This window comes from Staurois parvus, unplaced genomic scaffold, assembly GCF_062004578.1.
Source record: "Staurois parvus isolate SC_StPar_1 unplaced genomic scaffold, SC_StPar_1.0 ptg001806l, whole genome shotgun sequence".
NCBI lineage: Eukaryota > Metazoa > Chordata > Amphibia > Anura > Ranidae > Staurois > Staurois parvus.
In genome coordinates, this window is record NW_028319602.1 from 1 (window position 1) to 25,697 (window position 25,697).

General features: G+C 39.2%; 1 protein-coding gene across 1 annotated transcript in view; it reads right to left on the bottom strand.

Moving 5' to 3' along the window:
• Positions 1 to 6,645: 6,645 nt before the first annotated feature.
• Positions 6,646 to 25,697, bottom strand: part of LOC149434185 (1-phosphatidylinositol 4,5-bisphosphate phosphodiesterase eta-1-like) — a gene marked incomplete at its 3' end in the record, with an annotated part of 101,720 nt that continues 82,668 nt past the window's right edge. The window contains exons 6-11 of the mRNA XM_089663990.1: positions 21,943 to 22,036; positions 16,993 to 17,196; positions 15,264 to 15,384; positions 13,728 to 13,899; positions 12,678 to 12,785; positions 6,646 to 6,807 (exon numbers count right to left, since the gene is read on the bottom strand). Coding sequence (XP_089520116.1) covers positions 6,646 to 6,807; positions 12,678 to 12,785; positions 13,728 to 13,899; positions 15,264 to 15,384; positions 16,993 to 17,196; positions 21,943 to 22,036 — 861 coding nt within the window. The remainder of the gene's footprint in view (positions 6,808 to 12,677; positions 12,786 to 13,727; positions 13,900 to 15,263; positions 15,385 to 16,992; positions 17,197 to 21,942; positions 22,037 to 25,697) is intronic.

The following is a 25,697-nucleotide window of genomic DNA, read 5'->3' on the forward strand; positions in this document are numbered from 1 at the left end:
CTCCTATTCTGCAGATACACTTAGAGGAGCTCTGCAGATACACTTAGAGGAGCTCTGCAGATACACTTTTTGCCGGCTTGGAATTAATCTTATTTTCATCCTACTTCTTCTTCTTCTTCTTCTTCATCCTCATCCTCAGAAGAAGAAGAAGAGGATGAGGATGAAGAAGAAGAGAAGAAGTAGGATGAAAATAAGAATAATTCCAAGCCGGCAAAAAGTGTATCTGCAGAGCTCCTCTATTCTGCAGATACACTTAGAGGAGCTCTGCAGATACACTTTTTGCCGGCTTGGAATTATTCTTATTTTCATCCTACTTCTTCTTCTTCTTCATCCTCATCCTCAGAAGAAGAGGATGAGGATGAAGAAGAAGAAGAAGTAGGATGAAAATAAGAATAATTCCAAGCCGGCAAAAAGTGTATCTGCAGAGCTCCTCTATTCTGCAGATACACTTAGAGGAGCTCTGCAGATACACTTAGAGGAGCTCTGCAGATACACTTTTTGCTGGCTTGGAATTAATCTTATTTTCATCCTACTTCTTCTTCTTCTTCTTCTTCTTCATCCTCATCCTCAGAAGAAGAAGAAGAGGATGAGGATGAAGAAGAAGAAGAAGAAGTAGGATGAAAATAAGAATAATTCCAAGCCGGCAAAAAGTGTATCTGCAGAGCTCCTCTATTCTGACACTTAGAGGAGCTCTCTGCAGATACACTTAGAGGAGCTCTGCAGATACACTAATTTGCCGGCTTGGAATTAATCTTATTTTCATCCTACTTCTTCTTCTTCTTCTTCTTCATCCTCATCCTCAGAAGAAGAAGAAGAGGAGGGGATGAGGATGAGGATGAAGAAGAAGAAGAAGAAGTAGGATGAAAATAAGAATAATTCCAAGCCGGCAAAAAGTGTATCTGCAGAGCTCCTCTATTCTGCAGATACACTTAGAGGAGCTCTGCAGATACACTTTTTGCCGGCTTGGAATTATTCTTATTTTCATCCTACTTCTTCTTCTTCTTCTTCTTCTTCATCCTCATCCTCAGAAGAAGAGGATGAGGATGAAGAAGAAGAAGAAGTAGGATGAAAATAAGAATAATTCCAAGCCGGCAAAAAGTGTATCTGCAGAGCTCCTCTATTCTGCAGATACACTTAGAGGAGCTCTGCAGATACACTTTTTGCCGGCTTGGAATTAATCTTATTTTCATCCTACTTCTTCTTCTTCTTCTTCATCCTCATCCTCAGAAGAAGAAGAAGAGGATGAGGATGAAGAAGAAGAAGAAGAAGAAGAAGTAGGATGAAAATAAGAATAATTCCAAGCCGGCAAAAAGTGTATCTGCAGAGCTCCTCTATTCTGCAGATACACTTAGAGGAGCTCTGCAGATACACTTAGAGGAGCTCTGCAGATACACTTTTTGCCGGCTTGGAATTAATCTTATTTTCATCCTACTTCTTCTTCTTCTTCTTCATCCTCATCCTCAGAAGAAGAAGAAGAGGATGAGGATGAAGAAGAAGAAGAAGAAGAAGAAGTAGGATGAAAATAAGAATAATTCCAAGCCGGCAAAAAGTGTATCTGCAGAGCTCCTCTATTCTGCAGATACACTTAGAGGAGCTCTGCAGATACACTTAGAGGAGCTCTGCAGATACACTTTTTGCCGGCTTGGAATTAATCTTATTTTCATCCTACTTCTTCTTCTTCTTCTTCATCCTCATCCTCAGAAGAAGAAGAAGAAGAGGATGAGGATGAAGAAGAAGAAGAAGTAGGATGAAAATAAGAATAATTCCAAGCCGGCAAAAAGTGTATCTGCAGAGCTCCTCTATTCTGCAGATACACTTAGAGGAGCTCTGCAGATACACTTAGAGGAGCTCTGCAGATACACTTTTTGCCGGCTTGGAATTAATCTTATTTTCATCCTACTTCTTCTTCTTTATCCTCATCCTCATCCTCAGCAGAAGAAGAAGAGGATGAGGATGAAGAAGAAGAAGAAGAAGTAGGATGAAAATAAGAATAATTCCAAGCCGGCAAAAAGTGTATCTGCAGAGCTCCTCTATTCTGCAGATACACTTAGAGGAGCTCTGCAGATACACTTAGAGGAGCTCTGCAGATACACTATTTGCCGGCTTGGAATTAATCTTATTTTCATCCTACTTCTTCTTCTTCTTCTTCTTCATCCTCATCCTCAGAAGGAGAAGAAGAGGATGAGGATGAGGATGAAGAAGAAGAAGAAGTAGGATGAAAATAAGAATAATTCCAAGCCGGCAAAAAGTGTATCTGCAGAGCTCCTCTATTCTGCAGATACACTTAGAGGAGCTCTGCAGATACACTTTTTGCCGGCTTGGAATTATTCTTATTTTCATCCTACTTCTTCTTCTTCTTCTTCATCCTCATCCTCAGAAGAAGAAGAAGAGGATGAGGATGAAGAAGAAGAAGAAGTAGGATGAAAATAAGAATAATTCCAAGCCGGCAAAAAGTGTATCTGCAGAGCTCCTCTATTCTGCAGATACACTTAGAGGAGCTCTGCAGATACACTTTTTGCCGGCTTGGAATTAATCTTATTTTCATCCTACTTCTTCTTCTTCTTCTTCATCCTCATCCTCAGAAGAAGAAGAAGAGGATGAGGATGAAGAAGAAGAAGAAGAAGTAGGATGAAAATAAGAATAATTCCAAGCCGGCAAAAAGTGTATCTGCAGAGCTCCTCTATTCTGCAGATACACTTAGAGGAGCTCTGCAGATACACTTAGAGGAGCTCTGCAGATACACTATTTGCCGGCTTGGAATTAATCTTATTTTCATCCTACTTCTTCTTCTTCTTCATCCTCATCCTCAGAAGAAGAAGAAGAGGATGAGGATGAGGATGAAGAATAAGAAGAAGAAGTAGGATGAAAATAAGAATAATTCCAAGCCGGAAAAAAAGTGTATCTGCAGAGCTCCTCTATTCTGCAGATACACTTAGAGGAGCTCTGCAGATACACTTTTTGCCGGCTTGGAATTATTCTTATTTTCATCCTACTTCTTCTTCTTCTTCTTCATCCTCATCCTCAGAAGAAGAAGAAGAAGAGGATGAGGATGAAGAAGAAGAAGAAATAGGATGAAAATAAGAATAATTCCAAGCCGGCAAAAAGTGTATCTGCAGAGCTCCTCTATTCTGCAGATACACTTAGAGGAGCTCTGCAGATACACTTAGAGGAGCTCTGCACATACACTTTTTGCCGGCTTGGAATTAATCTTATTTTCATCCTACTTCTTCTTCTTCTTCTTCTTCTTCATCCTCATCCTCATCCTCAGAAGAAGAAGAAGAGGATGAGGATGAGGATGAAGAAGAAGAAGAAGAAGAAGAAGTAGGATGAAAATAAGAATAATTCCAAGCCGGCAAAAAGTGTATCTGCAGAGCTCCTCTATTCTGCAGATACACTTAGAGGAGCTCTGCAGATACACTTAGAGGAGCTCTGCAGATACACTTTTTGCCGGCTTGGAATTAATCTTATTTTCATCCTACTTCTTCTTCTTCTTCTTCTTCATCCTCATCCTCATCCTCAGAAGAAGAAGAAGAGGATGAGGATGAGGATGAAGAAGAAGAAGAAGAAGAAGAAGAAGAAGAAGAAGTAGGATGAAAATAAGATTAATTCCAAGCCGGCAAAAAGTGTATCTGCAGAGCTCCTCTAAGTGTATCTGCAGAGCTCCTCTAAGTGTATCTGCAGAATAGAGGAGCTCTGCAGATACACTTTTTGCCGGCTTGGAATTATTCTTATTTTCATCCTACTTCTTCTTCTTCTTCTTCATCCTCATCCTCTTCTTCTTCTTCTGAGGATGAGGATGAGGATGAAGAAGAAGAAGAAGAAGAAGTAGGATGAAAATAAGAATAATTCCAAGCCGGAAAAAAGTGTATCTGCAGAGCTCCTCTAAGTGTATCTGCAGAGCTCCGCTATTTCTGACAGTTCTGGGACATTCACTCCATACAGCGGTTGAAACATTGTATCTATTTGTTTCCATAAATGGATCCATTTATGGAAACAAATAGATACAATGTTTCAACCGCTGTATGGAGTGAGTGTCCCAGAACTGTCAGAAATAGCCTATTTCTGACAGTTCTGGGACACTCACTCCATACAGCGGTTGAAACATTGTATCTATTTGTTTCCATAAATGGATCCATTTATGGAAACAAATAGATACAATGTTTCAACCACTGTATGGAGTGAATGTCCCAGAACTGTCAGAAATAGGCTATTTCTGACAGTTCTGTGACATTCACTCCATACAGCGGTTGAAACCGCTGTATGGAGTGAATGTCACAGAACTGTCAGAAATAGCCTATTTCTGACAGTTCTGGGACATTCATTTCACTCCATACAGCGGTTTCAACCGCTGTATGGAGTGAAATGAATGTCCCAGAACTGTCAGAAATAGGCTATTTCTGACAGTTCTGTGACATTCACTCCATACAGCGGTTTCAACCGCTGTATGGAGTGAATGTCACAGAACTGTCAGAAATAGCCTATTTCTGACAGTTCTGTGACATTCACTCCATACAGCGGTTGAAACCGCTGTATGGAGTGAATGTCACAGAACTGTCAGAAATAGACAGAAACAGTCACAGAACTGTCCTTCTTCTCATCCTTCTCCTTCTTCTCATCCTTCTTCTCATCCTTCTCCTTCTTCTCATCCTTCTCCTTCTTCTCATCCTTCTCCTTCTCCTTCTTCTCATCCTTCTCCTTCTTCTCATCCTTCTCCTTCTTTTCATCTTCTCCTTCTTCTCATCCTTCTTCTCATCCTTCTCCTTCTCCTTCTTCTCATCCTTCTCCTTCTTCTCATCCTTCTCCTTCTTCTCATCCTTCTCCTTCTCCTTCTTCTCATCCTTCTCCTTCTTCTCATCCTTCTCCTTCTTCTCATCCTTCTCCTTCTCCTTCTTCTCATCCTTCTCCTTCTTCTCATCCTTCTCCTTCTTCTCATCCTTCTCCTTCTTCTCATCCTTCTTCTTCTCATCCTTCTCCTTCTTCTCATCCTTCTCCTTCTTCTCATCCTTCTCCTTCTTCTCATCCTTCTCCTTCTTCTCATCCTTCTCCTTCTCCTTCTTCTCATCCTTCTCCTTCTCCTTCTTCTCATCCTTCTCCTTCTCCATGTTCTCATCCTTCTCCTTCTCCTTCTTCTCATCCTTCTCCTTCTCCTTCTTCTCATCCTTCTCCTTCTTCTCATCCTTCTCCTTCTTCTCATCCTTCTCCTTCTCCTTCTTCTCATCCTTCTCCTTCTTCTCATCCTTCGCCTTCTCCTTCTCCTTCCTCATCTCCAAGGGCATTTAAATTAAAGGTACAGTGTTCTGCACTAATTTAAAGGCTCTCTGAAGCCTAGAAACCCTTTTTATAAGTTAACTTCGTAGCGAATTAATTCGCATCGAATCGAATTTCTTCCTGAAATTCGGCGAATCAGCCGAATCGAATTTTTGAATAATTCGCTCATCTCTAGTTATACTATGTGATTTTAGTGTATCGAGTAATTGTCACATTTTTAATTTTCCGCCGGTTCCGTCCCCCCGTACGTCCCGATGCTCTCAGGGAACGGAACCCGGAAAATGAATGCCGGCATCGGCTGGAGGACATGGCCTACGCTGCAGGGGGGACATCGCGGGAGCGCAGGACAAGGTAAGTGCTGGAGGGATCCCTGAGCAGCGCTGAAGGGCAATCCCATGTGTAGCTTGGGGTTACTGCTTCTGGTACTGAAATTTAACTCCGCGCTACACTCGGGAATACCGCCAGGGAATTTAAGCTGGCCATACACTGGTGGACTTTAAAACAAACTTTTCAGCACATTTGATAATGTTAACAGAAACTCAATGAATGTTGTTCAAAAGTACTCCAAAATTCTGTGCTTTTAACATTTCCTTTTGGTATGAAATAAATTTTCCAAGCAAAAATGACATGCAATGTTAGAAACATATTCATTCAAATTTTCTCATTACTTTGGTCGAAAGCAAACCATTAGGGGATTCAACCAACATTCTGAAAACATAAATTTTGAATGGAATTCTACTAGTGTTTGGGCAGATTTAATGTACATAGGTAGCAGCATTTCCCATGACAAATACTGCATAGAAACAACAATCAATGCCATCTGCTTCCCCCATCAGTTTATCTGTGTCCCATTGGGAAGAATTCCCTTCACTTCCTGTCCCATAGCCAAAACAGGAAGTGAGAGGAAATCCCTGCAAAATTAAGGGAATCCTTAGGGGACCCCCTGGTCACCAGAACTATCCTATCACAAGGCTTATTTAATACTCTGACTTATTATCTGCACTTTGTACTCAAAGTGACATCCAACTGATACAAGTGATCTATTAGAGAAAAACTGGGTTTGCTCATTTGGAATAATTAGGGAAGATCAGTGGTTTCATCCAATCTGAAGCATGAGAAGCTGTTTATGCCAACATTTCACTATAGTTTAATCCATTTTGTCTCATTGCAACAGCTTCATTTTTCTTTTTACAAGAAAAGCAAACTAAATGTGTATATTTTAAGCAATTTCATACATTATATGTAGCTTTCACTAACATATAAAATAGGTGAAAGCTATGTGTCATCTGAGAGACACAAGGCCGTAGTGCAAAGTGTTGGACAATGGCTGAAGCTGTCAACTGCAGTGTTACCCACGGGGGACAGCAAAGTTCCTACCTGTTTTAAATTGACATTCAGACCTTCGTGTGTTGCTTTCAGCAGTGCCCTCACAGTGAAGCTGTCAGGATCCTCTTTGTCCCTGATCTGCGATTCCCTCAGTAAGGACTCCAGTTTTTTCCGTATAAACGATTCCACTTGGTGCTCTGTTGTTCCATTGCTCTGCAAAGGATTAACACAAAACCCATTAACATTTGCTCCATTCAGTGCTCCAATGCTGATTCATAAAAATGTATTTAGCTATGCCAAGAGCATTTACTGAATGTGTGCCTTTCTGTTAAAGCAGAACGGGTATTTGATTGAGCTGAAGCAAAAAACAAACCACTATAATCTATGTCACAAAATAACAACTGTCCTTGCACACATCAGTGGCATTTGGCATGGTGGGGTGATATTCAATGTAAGAAGACAGAGTGCAGCCCAACAAGCATTGTCTTTGTACACTATAAATAAATGTAATTTTCATACAAAATGAATATGCAAATTTAAGTTTGCCTGGTGTGTTATTCTCTTAAAAACCCTCAAAAGAGGACAACAATTGCTAGTTCTTAACACTGCTTTAAAAACATACCTTACAACACAAATATTGTGAAAACATATTTACCTGTTAAAACATAAAACATTCTTGTCATGTTAGTATTGCTATTATGATTTTCCATTTTTAACAAATCAGGCCTTAAAGGAAATCACTGCTCAGAAAAAAAAGTTGTCTGTGTGTCATGCTGAGCCTTTGGCCTTAGTAATTTTAGCAACTAATCTGGAACAAATATTCAGATATGGAGTTCCAGATCATAAACTCAGGAAGTACTGCAGCCACTGGGTTAGCACAATAACTAGGCCTGTAGCATTTTCAGAACATTCAGCATCCATGTTTCTCTTAGGGATGGTTCCTGAGAGGGCAGACCTAAACTAATCAGATAGTTTTAAATTGCTTAAAAGGATGATAATAACCTTTTATGTAAGACTCTCCAAATTATAATGTACGGCTAATTAGTGTAATGAACAGCAAGGGGATATGGGTTAAAAGCAGTATTGTTAGAGACTCCCATGGCTGGGAAAAAAAAAACATCTGGCAGAATCATTAGAGGAGATCCGGAGACATATAAAATAGCTGGCGAGCAATAGTCATAATGGGTATTGTTCATCGCAGAGGTTAAAGTCAGGGTATCAATCGAGAAAACTGAGAATACACAGGGTTATTTACTACAACTGCATGAAGCAAAATCTGCTGCAGCACTGGATTCCTAGATTGTAAGCTCCAAGGAGCAGGGCCCTCCTATCCCTCTTGTATTGAACTGTATTGTTGCTGTTTTGTCTCCCGTTATATTATAAAGTGCTGAGCAAACTGTTGGCACTATATAAATCCTGTATAATAATAATAATAATCAGCTTCCATGTTTTATTGCCAAAGCTTAATTGAACAAGGTGAAGTTAGACACTGATTGGCTACCATGCACAGCTGCACCAGATTCTAGGTTCACCAGTTTTAGTACATCTCCTCTACAGTGTTAGAAAACCAAAAAGAGAACCAACATAATCAGCGTTACCTATAACACTACCACCTCCCCCCCACTCCCCCTCTCTGTTGGGGTCCCTCAAGGCTCTGTCCTCGGGCCCCTTCTCTTCCCCATCTACACCTCCTCCCTTGGCCAACATTCTCACGGATTCAACTACCACCTCTATGCCGCAAATTATCTTTCGACCCCTCACCTCACCCCTTCAGTCTCTGCCCGAATCACCAGCCTACTGAACGACATATCAGATTGGATGCAAAAATTATGAGTGCAGCGCTAATTAGTATCTAATAGAACCGTAATACAATATATACTCAATCCCCAAAATAAATCCAAGATACTCAATACATATACAGTGTCATGCATGTGTTCCAATATGGCCCCCACGCCGGAAATGACGTCACCGCGATTACCGGAAGCTCCTCCCCACGTACCGACTAGTTGCATCACGCCCACTTCGTGACTTCATCAGGCGTGACGTGGGCGTGACGCAACTAGTCGGTACGTGGGGAGTGACGCAACTAGTCGGTACGTGGGGAGGAGCTTCCGGTAATCATGGTGACGTCATTTCCGGCGTGGGGGCCATATTGGAACACCCTGTGTATTACCCATGCAGTACACCCATAGCATGTGGTAGGAGGCTGGAAGATTCATCGTTTTGTGAGTGGAAATCTACTTTTTATACCTATTACCAATAAAATTACTGGTTGCACTATGGAGGGTCTCTGCTTGTGTCTTACTATGACCCTGGGAGGAGCTGGCTGCTAAACTGGTGGATGCTGGAGGAGGAAGATATTTTCTAGAGAGTGATCCATACTGATAGGATCGTGTGATCCTGAAAATGTGCTGGCCCCTTGGGGTCTAAGGAAGGAGGTGAGGGGGCATTTTGGCTGTTAAGGATTGTCACGTGTGAATCACGTACACTGCATATAATTTTGCATGAAGAGTGGAGTGTGAAGTTCATCATTAAGCACAGCATCATCAGTATTATTATTATTAACTTTGGACTTTTCTCGTATTTGAACTATCGTTCATTCCTTTGTGCACTTTTTGTGTGGCACTGTTTATTATTAGTATATATGTTATTATAGTATATATTACTTTATTTTCACGTTTTTGCACGAGATATTCCCCATGAGGGAATACATGCATGACACTGTATATGTATTGAGTATCTTGGATTTATTTTGGGGATTGAGTATATATTGTATTACGGTTCTATTAGATACTAATTAGCACTGCACTCATAATTTTTGCACTGTTTATTCACTTATTTTGGGTATAAGCTTAGTGTCAGCAGCTTATGGTTATAGGGTAGGAGTCCTTGTGAGCGCAGGAGGTTTTTTGTAATTATATCAGATTGGATGTCTCTCCACTTCCTTAAACTGAACCTCTCCAAAACCGAGCTCCTAGTCTTCCCCCAGCCCGCACACCACCCCCCACTGACTTCTCCATCACGTCCAACCATGCCACCATCAAGCCCACCTCGCAAGCCAGAGTACTTGGTGTCATACTAGACTCCAATCTATCCTTCCAGCCCCAAGTCCAATCGCTAACAAACTCATGCAGACTCCACCTCCGTAACATCGCCAAAATACGCCCATTCCTAACCCCAGAAACTACTAAGCAGCTCATCCACTCCCTCATCATATCATGACTTGACTACTGTAACTCCCTCCTCACTGGCCTGCCTCACACAGGCTATCCCCACTACAGTCGATCCTGAATACTGCGGCCAGACTCATCCACCTTACCAACCGCTCCATTTCCGCCACCCCCCTCTGCCAATCCCTCCACTGGCTTCCGATTGCCCAACAGATCATATTCAAACTGCTAACACTGATGTACAAAGCTGTCCATAATTCTGCCCCAAACTACATCACCGACCTAATATCCAAATACCACCCAAAACGCACTATCCGCTCATCACAAGACCTCCTTTTCTCTAGTTCCCTGATCTCCTCCTCCCATGCCCACCTCCAGGACTTCTCAAGGGCATCAACCATCCTCTGGAACTCCCTGCCCCAATCCATCAGACTATCACCCACTCTCCTCTCCTCTCCTTTAGGCACACCCTAAAAACCCACCTCTTCAGGGAAGCCTACCCCACCCTCTGCTAACTGCCGATCTCCTCCACTCTTCCTACCACTACATCCCCCACAGCTTTTTCTCCCGTACCACTATCCCCTCCCTCCTAGATTGTAAGCTCCAAGGAGCAGGGCCCTCGAATCCTTCGTGTTTTGCACTGTATTGTTATTGTACTGTCTCATGTATTGTCCCCCATTGTAATGTACAGCGCTGAGCAAACTGTTGGCGCTATATAAATACTGTATAATAATAATAATGCAAAATATTAGGAAAGGAGAGCATGCTTTTCATGCTTTTCTATCTTTTCTACTCACCATATTTTATTGAAGCCTGTTATGTTCATCAGTTCCTAAATATAGGACTTACCGAACACTGAATCTTCTCTTATGACTCAATTTGCAATCATGCTCAAACCCAGAAAGGGTAAAGAATAAAAGGACAGCATAATGTTTTCTATGTACGTACATCAAAGTAAACAACTGGTCACAGATTGTATCAGTTAGGACAATCTTTCAGTTTGAAAGGCTTAATACCCAAAATGTATCTAGTATTAGAAATAACAGATTTATCACCTGACATGTGGAACAAGCATCATCTTACCTAATTTTTTTTCTATTTTTTTTGTTCTATGTAAATGAGTCTAATATTCAATAAAAATAAATATTCAAGTTTTATTTAGGTATTAAGAAGCAGTCAAAAATATATTTCTTCCTAATCACTGTCTGATAACGATACCTACCTACTCTTCTAATATTTTCAAATCTGCTTGCCAGGATCTGATATATTACTTGTAGAGATCACAATGAGGTAATTAATAAGAGTTCATTTCTAAATTATGTTTGATTTGCAGTAATTACATACTGTATTTTGAAAAGTGTTCAAATTTCCATTGTATTATTTTCTCATTTTAATTTATCCTGTAATATTAGAAGCAGCAGCTATATGATTTGGTAAAATTACGTTTAACTTTTTCATCAGAATATGAATACATCCTTGCATCAAATAATGGAAAGTAATGTAAGCCAAGTTGTGAACAACTGCTCAAGTGCTCGTGTGAATTGAGACATTTTTCTTAATAAATACACCAGGGTGTTGTACCTGAGAAGCCATGTAGGCTAAACATGCAGCTGGTATAAACCATGTGTGACTTCTCCAATTGCACTGTTATTTGATTTTTGGATTGTGTTCAACAGTTGCATAAGTGTATGAATGTGGGAGGACTAGGAGTGGATTTTCACATGTTCGAGGACTAATCACAGCTAAAGATTTAAGTATAACCTTTTTATTTTTAATTATATTACATTGTGTACACCATGTGATCCATAGAGTAACAATTTATGAACATAGCTAGTAGTAGTCACATTCAACAGGACTTAGTCTTTAATGTTGAAGATATTTTGTAGCATCTCCAACCAACTTCTTCAGTTCCAATGAATGTTTGGAAGATACTCCAGTATTTATATCCACAAAGGCAGCATTGACACCATAATCCAATCACCACTGAATGTGTAGATGTTGATTTCCAAGAGCAGTATGGGACATGTAGAAGTTCTGGAAGAACCTTATTTAAGTTACATAATCCAAAATTTAGTGTCAGGAAGTTTGCATAAGTAACAATTACTCAATTTACATAGCTAATGGTGGAAATTGTTGTCAACTACCAGGGTAGGTCTGTTAAAACAGCATTATATGTGGAAGACATAATGTTGAACATCCCCACCTCTTGAAAAATGGTTGTCACAGTTTGATGTAGATGGCCTCTTTCACATCTATTGTGAACTAGTTGTGTTCTCTATCTAAAATATGCACCTAACAGTGCTTGAAAGAATGTCACTTTTCCTTAGGATGCAGGAAGACTACTGCTGTAAGTCTTGATCTAGAATTTGCCTTCTTCTGTTGGACGACTTTTGTTGAGAGGTTGTTTTGTCTCCTTAATGTACAGGTTTGTGTGAACATGCATCATGAATGTCCAGGGTTGTGACACAATGACTTTAACATTATTTACTAATACTTAATATTTACAATATTTTTTAAACTATTTTTATGAACTTAAAATAAAGAATTGCCCATTTAATCTGTCTATAGTTTCCTCAGGGTATATACTCCAGGGAAACTCTGCACTGGTCAATCATTACCTGATTCTTACCATTTCAATGGGGTTTGGCAAACACTGTAATACCTTTGATTTGCCTCTGACTTCAGCAGAAACTTCAAGGTGCGTTTATTTGAAGGTTGGATATTTGATGTCAAATATGCACCCATTTCAAACATCTATCAAATGCCTTTGGCCTGTTTCATTTCTTTTACCTGATCTGCACCAACCAAAACCTTAACAGATCAGTTATATATGTCACAATATGCATGGGCAGGAATAATATGTGTCTGATTATCACCTGCCATTGTCTTCTGTACAACAAAAGTTCTACTTACAAAACAATTACTTAGTTTGCATTCATCTTCAATTTCATCTGCACTGTCTTCATCAGAGACTTCCCCTTCCTCCACATCCTCTGCCAGGTCATATGGCAATTTTTTCCCCTGGAAAAAGAGTACAATGTACTATTGTGATGTGTTCAAATCATAGGCCTGCAAATGGTTACTTGAAATTATTTATTGAGGAATGTAGTGTTTTAAGAGACATTTAATGATGGTTACAGTACAACACTGAGTAAAGATTTATAGTTTCTATACTGTGGCAGCACTAGCACAGATATTTCTCTTAAAATCGTTTACTAATTTATTAAAGTAATGTTTTTCAGAGTCTGCATCTAGTACCACAGTGGGTGGTACACAGTAAGGCTCGGGATTTAGGAGTCTATCTACCTAATGAGAGAACAGCTGACTCTAGTAAAAGGGCATGCTGATTTAACCCACAAACTGGAAATGTATGGGTATTTTGCATTTACAGAGCAAAGCGCTGGTCTTCTTTGGATTGGTATGAATGTAATACATCCATGCAACACTCCCTGAACTGGTCAATTTTGATATTTACAAATTCTATTTCTTTTTTTATTGAATTATTGGTTTACCCTTTTGATTATTAATTAACAGCAAAATTATCAATCCATACGCATTCTGTAAAGGAAACTATTAAAAAAAAAAACATTAGGCCACCGCTATACAATTATGTTTAGAAATAGTTGGGCTATGATCTATACTTTGCCCGCAGGGTAAACATCAAACAGGCTAAAAAAATATTTGGTTTCATTCTTTTCTTGAGAATACTTTTTCATTCGAACTGTTTATGGATTTATCGCTACTGGGGAAACATCTGTTTCTTCTACTTTCTGTTCATGCTGTTGTATCTCTCCAGGAACAATATCTATTGTCTTCAAAGTAACACCTACTCTACAGTATAATTTGAAAATTACAGAGATGCCATTCTTATTTTTTCAGTATATGTTGTTAATAAATTAATCTATTCATAGGCAAGTATGCAGCAAGTTTTCATAAAGAGCGGCAATCCACATTATTGTTTACCTTCACAAGTATCTTGCCCTTAAGGCTCTGGGGGCTTGGAAGCTGCTTGTTTTCTCCAACTGGTACTGACGATAAGTCAAGTTTATCTGCAAATATTTCTTTGAGGTATTGAGCAATTTTTCTTTGTTGCTGAATATTACAGTGATTTTCAATGGACAAAGTTACAGGGTACCTGCAATAAAGAAAATAAGTTAGCAACCATTTAACATTTTGAATATATGGGGGCCCAGAATATGCAGCTGCATAGTGCCAAACAGCACAAAAAATAATGCCCACTCTTGTCCAATAGCACTAGTTGGCTTTCTGAATTTGAAGTAAGCAAACACTCTCAACAACTGATCCCTTCAGATTGAGTTCACCTTGTCGCATGTTAAGAATGTCTCTATCTTTTTGTAAATGAGTTATAAGATCAACTGAGGTCTGCACTGGTCCAATAGAAAGACGTAAGTGGCCATATACTAGTAGAATGCTTTTTTTTTCTTTTAATTTTTCATTTTAAGAAAGTTAATTGGATTTTCTAGACATTAGTAGTGCCTATTCGACATCCGTTTTTGATGACAAAATTTGACCTGGATACATTTTTTTTATTTTTTATTTTTATTGAATGGAGTGTATGCGCTTTTTTTTTGTTAGGGAAATTACATTCATTCCAAAATAGGATGTTAAAGGAAAAGAACATTTAAGTACTTTGAAAGACACTCATCACCCAAATCACCCAATGCACTTAGAATTTGCCTACAAATGTACATATAAATGTTCATTTGAAAATCCACTAGTGCAGGGGTGGCTAACCTGTGGCTCTCCAGCTGTTGTGGAACTACATTTCCCATGAGGCATTGCAAAGATGGGAAGAAAGATGGGAAGTTACTGACTTGCAGAGGCATGATGGAACTTGTAGTCCTGCAGTAGCTGGAGAGCCGCAGGTTGGCCACCCCTGCACTAGTGTGAAAATCCACTAGTGTGTCCACGTCTTCCTATGAGCAGATACTGCTGTCTCTCGGACAGTACATTACTCCACATTGTGTCTGCATTTTACATTTCATTCATAAAATTTGGAAAACAATGAAGAGCCAGCAGTGTCCTTAAACGTCTTCTCTGCATAATCCTTCAGAGAACAATTGTTATGGCTGCAGTTATGTCATACCAAATGCTTCACAAATAGACCTTAACTGTTGCCCTGCTTACACTGCAAATCTCAGACAAAATGGTGCCTAATATCTATGGGAATACTAACTATTTCATCTTGATCCCACCTTCTTAATCATGTGTTGCACAGTTTGTCATCTACCCTATTGATACACATCTGTCTTTCAAGTGCATGCTCCCTATGAAACCGGAAGCTGGAAATGAGCAGGACACCCAAACATTCCCTTTCCTGTTACTTTCATTGCATTGATCGTGTTGTATGTTTACTGTATACCCTAATGTAATAAGATATGAAATATGATGCTAGGAGTATAGAACTGTCAAACGTCCAAGGGAACTTGGAATTAAAACAGGTTTCATTTATGCACAAAACATTAAGGGTCAACTTACTCATTTTTAACAAAGGCATATTTGTTGATTGTCTCAACGACATCTTTAAAGGGAATTTTTGAGGTGAGTGTATACCCATGGTGCACTACTGGCTCTCCATCTGGTCCATCCCAACAGTCAACTGTTGAATAAACAACACAGGTAATTAATCAGGCTACAATATGGAAATCTAAATATTTTTAGCAGTATAGCAAGTTTGGTCTACACTTTTGTAAATAAGTCACTCAGGTTATAATGCATGTTTGTCTTAAGTTCTACTAGAGGAACAATTTATTGAAACTAGTCAAAATTCATCTTTCATTTCAGTAAACGGAAATCTGATTAGTTGCTGTACTTTGCTTATGTTTATTGCACAAAAATGTATAACATGCGCACTAATGTGCAGAAGAGACAGACAGCTGGATAGGATTCACTAAAAGAACATCAGAGGGTTTTTCTCCATCTGTACAAGTGCTAAAAGAACATCAGATGTTTTTTTTTCATCTGTACAAGCAGAGTATTGATCATCTGTGTGATCCGAGCTAAGAAGACACAACAATAAAACACTGATGAAAGATATGGGCATAGGCTAAATAGTTTTACAATTAACATTGCATAATAAGATGGTGGGGTTGATTTACAAGTAGGGCAAATAGACTGTTCTCTTTACTAGGGAATTTTTCCTTAACTTTGTGAATGTTGAGGAAATTAACTTTGCAAAGAATACCCAATCACGTGCAATGAAAATGAAAAAAAAAACAGTATTTTTGTTTGCAAGTAATTGTTTGGATGATGGGTGTCAACAGAGTTTTACTTCATTCACTAAGCTAATGGAAAATACCCTTGTAAAGCAAAAATTCCTTTACAAAGTGAACTCCTGTATGTACTCTGCATACTAGATTCATGTTCTAAAGCAAAGGAGCAGCTCAATATAGGCTCACTGCAATACTGTATATTCAGAATAATGTTACACAACTTAAAAGACAGAAAGCTCAGGCTATTATGGATTAATATTATTATTATTATTCATAATGACATATATGATACTTGATCATCACCGCCATTATTGATTGCCCTCACTGACTGCTGTGAAGAGGATTGTTAGAGTTAATTGTGTTTAGTTTACTCAGCCTTATCACTACAGTGTCCTAATAGCTGCTAATTGTTCTGTTTAAAAGCAAAGAGATTAATTCTCTTATCTAAAAGACTTACTACATTATGGCAACAAGACAAAAGAGCAGACCTTAAAGTGATTGTAAAGGCTGAAGGTTTTTCACCTTCATGCATTCTATGCATGAAGATAAAAAAACCTTCTGTGTGCAGCAGTGCCCCCAGCCCCCTCAATACTTACCTGAGCCTCATCGCGATCCAGCGATGTGAATGACAGCTTTGGCTGTGCCCGGTCGGCCTCCTCATTGGCTGAGACAGCAAGTGGGAGCCATTGGCTCCCGCTGCTTTCAATCACAGCCAGTCAGCCAATGAGGAGAGAGATGGGGTGTGGCCAAGCTGCAGCTCCATGTGTGAACACGGAGCAGAAGGTGCCCTCATAGCAAACTGCTTGCTGTGGGGGCACCTGACAGATAGGAGGAGCTAGGAGAGTCTACGGGGGACCTGAGAACAGGAGGATCTAGGTTGCTCTGTGCAAAACCACTGTACACAGTAGGAAAGTATAGACATGTTTGTAATTAAAAAAAATGTATATCGTTACTATCCCCTCGATTGATTATTATTTAAAATTTCTTCAACATACCTTCTATGCATCGACATCCATCTTGTAATACCCAAGCATACATGTCTACCTTAGACTGAGACAGCAGTTGATCCCCTGTCAAGTATGTATTATGGGATGAGGATATGTAGTAGTGGCACAGTGGCTGCTCCATGTCCTGGTAAATTTCACCATGCACTGGGTTAAATATATCACCTGCAGGACTTCTCATATAGCTGGTAAAACCTGTGGGATAGTAAAGAGTTCTTATTGTTCCTCTTTTATTTATACTAAACAATGTAAATACGGGGGGGGGGGGTATTATTTACTAAAGCTGGAGAATGCAAAATCAGGCTCACTTCTACATAGAAACCAATCATCTTCTAACCTCAGTTTGTTCAATTAAGCTTTGGCAATAAAACCTGGAAGCTGATTGGTTTCTATGCAGACATGAGCCTGACTTTGCACTCTCCAGCTTTAGTAAATGAACCCCATTGTTGTAAAACAAAAGGATTACTCAACCAAATTAAGCCACCAGTCAGTGGAAAGTAATGTAATTAATATACATATATGTAACTATCATTTACCTTTCCACTGGCCCCAAGTCCTATACTGAGCTCTTATTATTTATGTATTACAGTTATTTATTTAGCACCAACAATTTACATAGAGCTTTGCATATACATTCACATCACTCCCTGCCCTCAAGGAGCTTACAATCTAACTTTCTAATTCAGATTTATACATACACATTCTAGGGTCAGTTTAGACAGAAGCCAATAAGCCTACCAGCATGTCTTGGGAGTGTGGGAGGAAACTGGAGTACTTGGAGGAAACCCACACAGGCACAGGGAGAACAAGCAAACTCCAGGTCGAAATCTCTTTTAGCTACTGATTTCCCACAGCTACCTCCACTAATAGTCACAACCTGAGGAAACTAAGAAAAATCCTATACCAAGGTTAGACCCACTGCTGTTCAGAAACAGGTTTGGACAGGTTTGTCCAAAGTGTTTTAGTAGAACTGTCCAATAAAGCAACAAATGTCATAAAAAATGATTGCTATGTTATATGTGTATGTCACACAACACTAAGAATGTCAGCCATGATGATATTTTAGGTCATAGAAGAAGACTGTATCCCATAGTCTTACTGTTTAACCGCTTCCCGCCCACCCTATAGCACAAGTACTGCTACAGGGCAGCAGTGATGCGCAAAATCACGTATGTATACATGATTTTGCATTTCCAGGTAGGGGGCGAGTGCACTCCCTACCCATGCCGCTATTGGCTCCTCGGCATGTCAATCACCGGGTCCCGGCCGCTGATTCTCGGCTGGCACTCGGTGATCATCGGCACAGCTGACAGGGGAGAGGTCTGTATGTAAACAACACAGTTCTCTCCTCTGTCAGCATGAACAGGCTGCTTTATATTGCTCTGCATAGCACAAATAGAGCTTTCTTTTGGTGGTATTTGATCACCTCTGGGTTTTTTTTGCACTATAAATGAAAAAAGACCCCACATTTTGAGAAAGAAAACTATATTTTTAACTTTTTGCTATAAAACATATCACATAAAAAAATTAAAAAATAAAATTGCTTCATAAATTTCACTCTTGTCACTCACTCCGCCAATCACCGGGTCCTGGCCATGAATCATTGGCCGGGACTCAGTGATCGGTTAGTAAGGGAGCCAGTGACAGCGCAGCTGGGTGGGGGGACACATGCGCACTTGCCCCTACCCAGAAGAGCAGAATCAAGTATATATAAATGTTCTGCACAGCTGACCCGCGCTGTAAAACTACAGTGCGTGGTCAGCAAGTGATTAAGCAGCTTTTACTATATGAAATATATCATCAAAGATTCAACTGTGCAAGGTATGTGCTTCCCTGCTTTTCTCTTTTTTTTGTCCAGAAATCAACTGTCCTAAAGCATATCTATGGTCAAAATGTAAAATCATATATTCCATTCCACATTGTATTTCAATGATTTCTAGCCTACTGCTATTACTCTAAATGATCTTGAAGTTTGTTAACTTATTTTGTGACAATCCCCACACATTTACTTCCTTGAATTCTGTGACACGTATTTACTATGCCCTGTAAGTGTGCCACACATTTCACAGAGCCTGCCTTCTGATCCACAGAGGTGCTGAGAGGAGGTGTTTCAGGAGTCAGTACAGGAATCACAGCGAGCAGGCAGCAAGGTACCATTGAATATTAGTCGTCAGAAATTGAAAATAAATACAGGAGAAGAAGCTGAAAAGTATTCAGGGATTGTCAAAAAACTATTGCTTGTATTGCAATTACAGTACAATGCTGATGGTATAAAATGAAAGTGTATGCTGTGACCATAGATCCCCTTTAAAAGTCTCTGCTCTGATCTTTGAAGTTGATTTTCTCCACAGTACCTGCAGCTGCAGCTAGTGGATGACACAGTGAGGACTTTTTTTTAAAGTTCTTTCACTACTTGCTAAAAATATGTAAATAGATTTTTATCTTCATAGTCTGGGTGATTACAGATACCCTTTAAATTTGAACTTGTGATTTGGTTTTAGTTAAATCAACAAAGAAAGTTTTTACATAGCTTGCATTGTTAGCTTCTATTGCCTGTATTCAAATTGTGTAAGCACTATAACCCCTTTAACAAAAATTAAAGATATGATATATGCAATTGAACTACAGTATTACAGAACAATAAGAGAGTTCAATAAACACAGATCTGTACTGTTTATGTTAAAAAAGCATTGGTCACAATTAGTACAAACGGAAGAACAAACCAAATACCACAATTTGACACACGGTAGAATGGCAGAATAGAGCCTGTGCTATCTGACCTATTTTTTACATTTGTACTGATGGATACAGTAGAGAATGTTAAATAAAGTTAGTTTCAAAATTAACATACCATCTGTGACCTTGTTTTTACAACCTTAGGGCTTCCGCAACTACTGTAGCATTCAAAGAAACTAAGACAATCATTTCCAATTCATTAGTTAATAAAAAGTTCCAGAACACTCAGCAACAGCGAAATGAGCTTTAAATATCACGCTACCTTCATCTGCACAAGCCTCCCTGCAATAATAGTGTGGTGTGTTTATTTTACGCATGATAACAAATCAAAGGATCCCATACACCATGTTCCTGAAAGCAAAGACTTTCACGCCATACCCCAGAGGACCCAGCCAAATAACCTGAACATTAAACAGTTGGACATTGGACCACATCAGGAAGATACACATATTTCATGTATTTATTTCAGCTACTTATATAGCGCCATCAATTTACGCAGCACTTTACATATATGTTGTACATTCACATCAGTTCCTAATCCTCAAGGGGCGTACATGTAGCATGGTTTAATGGCAATAGCCAGTGGCTAGGTTTATATTTTGACCTGCTACAGTTTCACCCAGAACAACTAATTTTAAACGTATCTAAACCCAAGAACAGCAGTTGATAGTATTGCAGCGTACTGGTCCTTTGATGCAGTGGCCAAATTAGTCTTCTTCCACATTTATTTTGCTTTTTGTCATTAACTCATTCCTAACTTTCTGTCCTAGGGTGATATATTGAGCAGTGTTGTCACCCTAAAAAAGGGAGTATGTTAGGACTACATAACACCTCCCTCTCTTCTTCATAAATTTCCAGATTCCCTGCATGCATTGTAGCTTCTCCTCAATTTCAAAGGACTACATATCCCATGGTACCTTGTTGCCTGCAAGCAGTGATTCCTGTACTGACTCTACCTCCAGAAACTCCCCCTCTCTGCACCTCTGTAGTTATGAAGGCAGGCTCTGTGAAATGTATGACACAGCTGTGCTTACTCACAGGGCATGACTACGTGTCACAGAATTCAAGGAGGTAACTGGGTGGGGATCTTCACAAAGTAAGCTTTTAATACTTCAAGATCACTCAGATCAATAGGAGTAAGCTAGAAATAACTGAAATACAATGTGGAAATACATTTTTACATTCTGATCATAGCTATGCATTAACAGACCAAAAGGGAGCAAATAATATAAATTTATTGTTAGAGTTTACATACACTTCAATCAGTCTTATACATATCAAGGCTTGTGTTGCCACTGCCATAGCCACCATTAGAGGTCATTTAAGAGAATGGTGGTCTCAGTCTTCCTGTTCTGGATCAAACTACAACTCATAAAGCACACACAAGTGCAAGTAAGTGAGGTGATATTATTGCAAAGGCCACTACCTGACAGCGTGGTTCCATATGAAGTTTGACCTGTGTGTTTCTTTGTAACTATGCTCTTTTATTAATAAAGTGATGTGTAACAGTAATCCTTTAGAGGCATAGGGGGAGATTTACTAAAACTGGTGCACTCAGAATCTGGTGCAACTGTGTATGGTAGCCAATCATCTTCTAACTTCAGCTTGTTCAATTAAGCTTTGGCAATACAACCTGGAATCTGATTGGTTGCACCAGATTTTGCACTCTCCAGTTTTAGTAAATAAACCCCAAGATCTCTGTTGCTCAGCTACGGAAAAATGCAACTAGGTTGCTGCATATAGTATATAGGTATTAAAAAATTATTTCAGATATTGACAAAATGATTCAGCACACCATATTCAATAGTCCCTGTTTGAATTGAACTACTACTACTAGGAGTTTTTTTTCTTTCTTCAAGACCATTTGCGCATATTCTTTGTTAGAACAGTATGTTGTTGCCATATAGGCACCAATGTGTCTACATGACTACATTTACTGTGATAGAGTTATTATATGGCTTCATGTCTGGTGAAAAGATACTGTACCCTTTCAACCTTGCTCTCTATAAATGAGAATCATGCTTCATGTTTCACCCTTTATTAACTTCAACAACCTGACACATACCCAAAATTGAATGGTTATGCATGAACTGAGTTTTATGACACGCTTTTTGTCACAATCTGCCAAAAAATTTGGGATACTTTACTAAGATCACCCTAATTATTTCCTATTTTATTTCTTAACAAATATTACAAAACTCTTACCTTCTATTCCCAAAACATTTTGTTCCTTGTTTTCCTCAGAAACTTCAAACTTCTGTATAATGTCAAGGCAGTACTCTGTTGTCACATTATTCATCTGTACAAAGAAATGACAGGACCGTTGTGAGTTGCTCTCTTGCATAGTACACCGAGTGTTAATTCAATGGAAAGTCTGAACCCTGGTCTATAGCAGAAGTCCCTCCATAACGGCTCTGATGCAGTGAACCATAAATAAACTGTCAGCAAAACATTTATAAATTGAATTTCAGCAGTGTTTCAAAAGATCTTGCTTTTCATCTACAAAGCTTAGAGAAGATGGACCATAAAAAGATGAAATATCATAAACACATTGATATTTTAAAATGATTTCTACAGGCACATTTAGAGCAAGCACATAATGCTTATCTCAATACACAGTATATAGAGCTATTAGTATCCAGGCTTGGGAATGGACAATAACTGCGTAAGGAACCTATTAGCAGATATAATAACTGAGAGAATGTGCTGTGGTAAGAATAATGACCTTATTAGCTTATCCCTCCGTAAACTTCTGAAAATAAGATCATCATCATGAATTGTAAAGTCACCTAAAGCACAGCACGCATTTGCAATCACTGTACCTATTCAAACATAGTTTGGAATAACTGGGCAGTGCATGAGCCAACAACAGAGCAAGAACAAATATACATGAGAGCTGAACTCCAGGCAGAAAATGTATCAGCTGGCAGTATTGGTGCTGTCAAACCTTAGTGCAATATGCTGCTTTTTTCTCTCCCCATTCTGTAATCTTTGAGAAATCCAGGGTGTGTTATTTGAACCAACCACAGCTTGAATCCCTCTGACATCCATTTTGTAAGACAGGTGACCATTGTGCTGTGTATCCTTCTTTTCACCTTGCCTTGCTGTAACTCTTTACAACGAGCAGAAATGTAATTACATCTCTGCCCTGCTGTAGTGGGCAGACTCAGAAGTCTAAGACTCCTAGTATGAGCACCCACTATGGATAGCAGATACAGTCCTCAACGCGAACTCCGTCCTCTGCTCCTCCTCCAGTTCACTGCACATTCTGCCTCTCAATTCCTGCATTTCCCTTTGCATCATGGGAAATTAAATATATATATAAACCTGCGCTAATAAAAACCACAATAAATAATCAATAATCAAAAAATTAGTTGTGAAACATATAGCAGCTGAACACAAAAACCCTGATACTAGGCAACCAGCAATAAATGCATAAAAGTGCAGCTCTTAAAAAAGTGACAAATAATCATAAAGAGACAATGAAAAGTATATAAAAAAAATAGTCCATCCAAAAATGAAAGAAAAGTCCCAGAGGCTGTGAGGAAACAAAAGAAATCCAAGGACAGTTGTTGTGTCACCAACCACTACTACAGAAGGCTTATCAAAAAGGCATGCCCCCTGTTAAGAGTGGTCAGTTGTGCTTTGTTTAAACAATCCAGAAAGCCAGACACTTGAATCCTCCTTCAGATCTCCAAAAGAGCAGATAAAGATCTTCTAAACAATGGACCTTAATTGGGGTAGCTAAACCACTCAGGATAAGGCTTGGAAAACATGCAAAGAAAGAGCACTCCATATAGTGTAAAACCATAATCACAACATTTGTTTAAAGTATGGTTGCACTCACATGTAAGCAAACATCATTAGGCATTGAATGCCCAAAAAAATCCAAATTTTCCAGTTTCCAAAATGGCCCTTTCGCGCATGCGCAGTAGCGTGTGTGTGTGGCCATTGGGCGGAGCCACGCACACACGCTCTTTTGGAGATCTGGAGGAAGATTCGAGTGTCCAGATTTCTGGATTGTTTAAACAAAGTGCGATTGACCACTCTTAACAGGGGGTCATGCCTTTCTGGTAAGCCCTCTGTAGTAGTGGTTGGTGACACAACAACTGTCCTTGGATTTCTTTTGTTTCATCACAACCTCTGGGACTTTTCTTTCATGTTTGGATGGAATTTTTTTTTATACACCTTTCACTGTTTCTTTATGATTATTTGTCACTTTTTTTAAGCGCTGCACTTTTATGTATTTATGGGAAATGAAATGTAGTCCTCTTTCCCTGCTCAGATGTGATCCGCAACAAGAGATAAAGTCTTCCTCCCGACAGCAGGAGGAAGCACTTTTTTCCAAAGACTATTATGACATCACTGGGACTGAAAATAGTGGATTACAAGAAAAGGAAGACAATATCATTTAAACTGTGTTCAGCTGAGCTTTAAGAGTGTAATCTCTAACTGCAAGGTAATTGATAGCTAGATCCTTCGGTTCAGCTTTAATTTGCTCATTAATGCTGACAGAGATTCTTTTGTTTGCCGCCCTATTGGCCTTAAAGGGTGGTCTGTTTGTCAACAGCCACCATAAAGCTGACCATTCACATATTGATTTTTTCATTCAGCCTGCAAGCTACATGACAAAATAAATTCAAGCAGATTCTTCCAGCCATGCTATACAGAGTGGATGGAGAAATTTTACTGCTATGGCTATTGTATTTCAACAGCCAGCACCACTATTTAGCCGACAATTTTCTAATTTTGTAAGATAAGTGGCCTTATTAGCTTACCCTCCTAAGACCTTCTGAAAATAAGGTAATCACTGTGAACTCTAAGGTCACCTAAAGTACAGACACGTATTTGCAATCACTGTATCTTTTGAAATATAGCTTGGAATAACTGGGCAGCATATGAGCAAAGAGTGGAGCAAGAACAAATACACACGACAGTTACATTTCTCATTAATGCTGACAGAGATTCTTCCACCAGTCTGGAAGTCAAGGAAGTGGTCATTTCCCCCCACTGCTAGGTATTGTGCATCAAATGTGAGAGTGCAGTTGTCAGCAAGATGATGATAGACAAATCTTACTGCCTCTTGTCTTTAGGCTGGTAATACATGTAACATTTTTTTTTTCATTTAACCAGCAGGTTCATCAAAAGAAAACGTCTTGATTTCCCCATCCACACACATGATGTGGATGGGGGAATCATCCCTGCTGCGTTATTGTAGTCTGACAACGGAGAGACTTCCCCACTGTCAGACAACACTAATTAGTCCCTGCTGAACCAGCCTAATTTCAATCCATGTATGGCTGGCTTTAAAGGAAATCTCTGTCTACAGCCACCCTAAATCTGGCCATATAGTTTTTTTTATCATTCAGCTTGAGGGTTGAATGAAAGAAATTGAAATAATTCTCCATTCTTAATACAGTGCTGTAAAAAAGTATTTGCCCCCTTTCTGATTTTTAATTTTTTTGCATAATTATCACACTTAAATGATTCAGATCCTCAAACAAATTTTATTATGCAGTTTTTTAAATGGTAATTTAATTTATTAAGGGAAAAAGCTGTCCAAGCCTGTTTTGCCGTATGTGAAAAAGAAATTTCCCCCTAAACTCCCTGTTGCATAACTCAAGTATGCTTGAGGTCAGGAACTGATGGCCAGAAATTCTCCTTCAGGATTTTCTGATAGAGTACAAAATTCATGGTTCCATCAATTGTGGCATTTCATCCAGCTCCTGAAGCTGCAAAGCAGCCCCAGAACATCACACTACCACCACCATATTTGTATGAAGCTCTTTTTAAGAAATGCTGTGTTAGTTTTAAGCTAGATGTAACGATACTCATACCTTCCAAAAAGTTCAGCTTTTGTCTCATCAGTCTACAGAATATTTGCCCAAAAGTCTTGGGGACAATTGGGATGTTTTTTGGCAAATGTGAGAAAAGCCTTTGTGTTGTTTTTGATCAGCAGT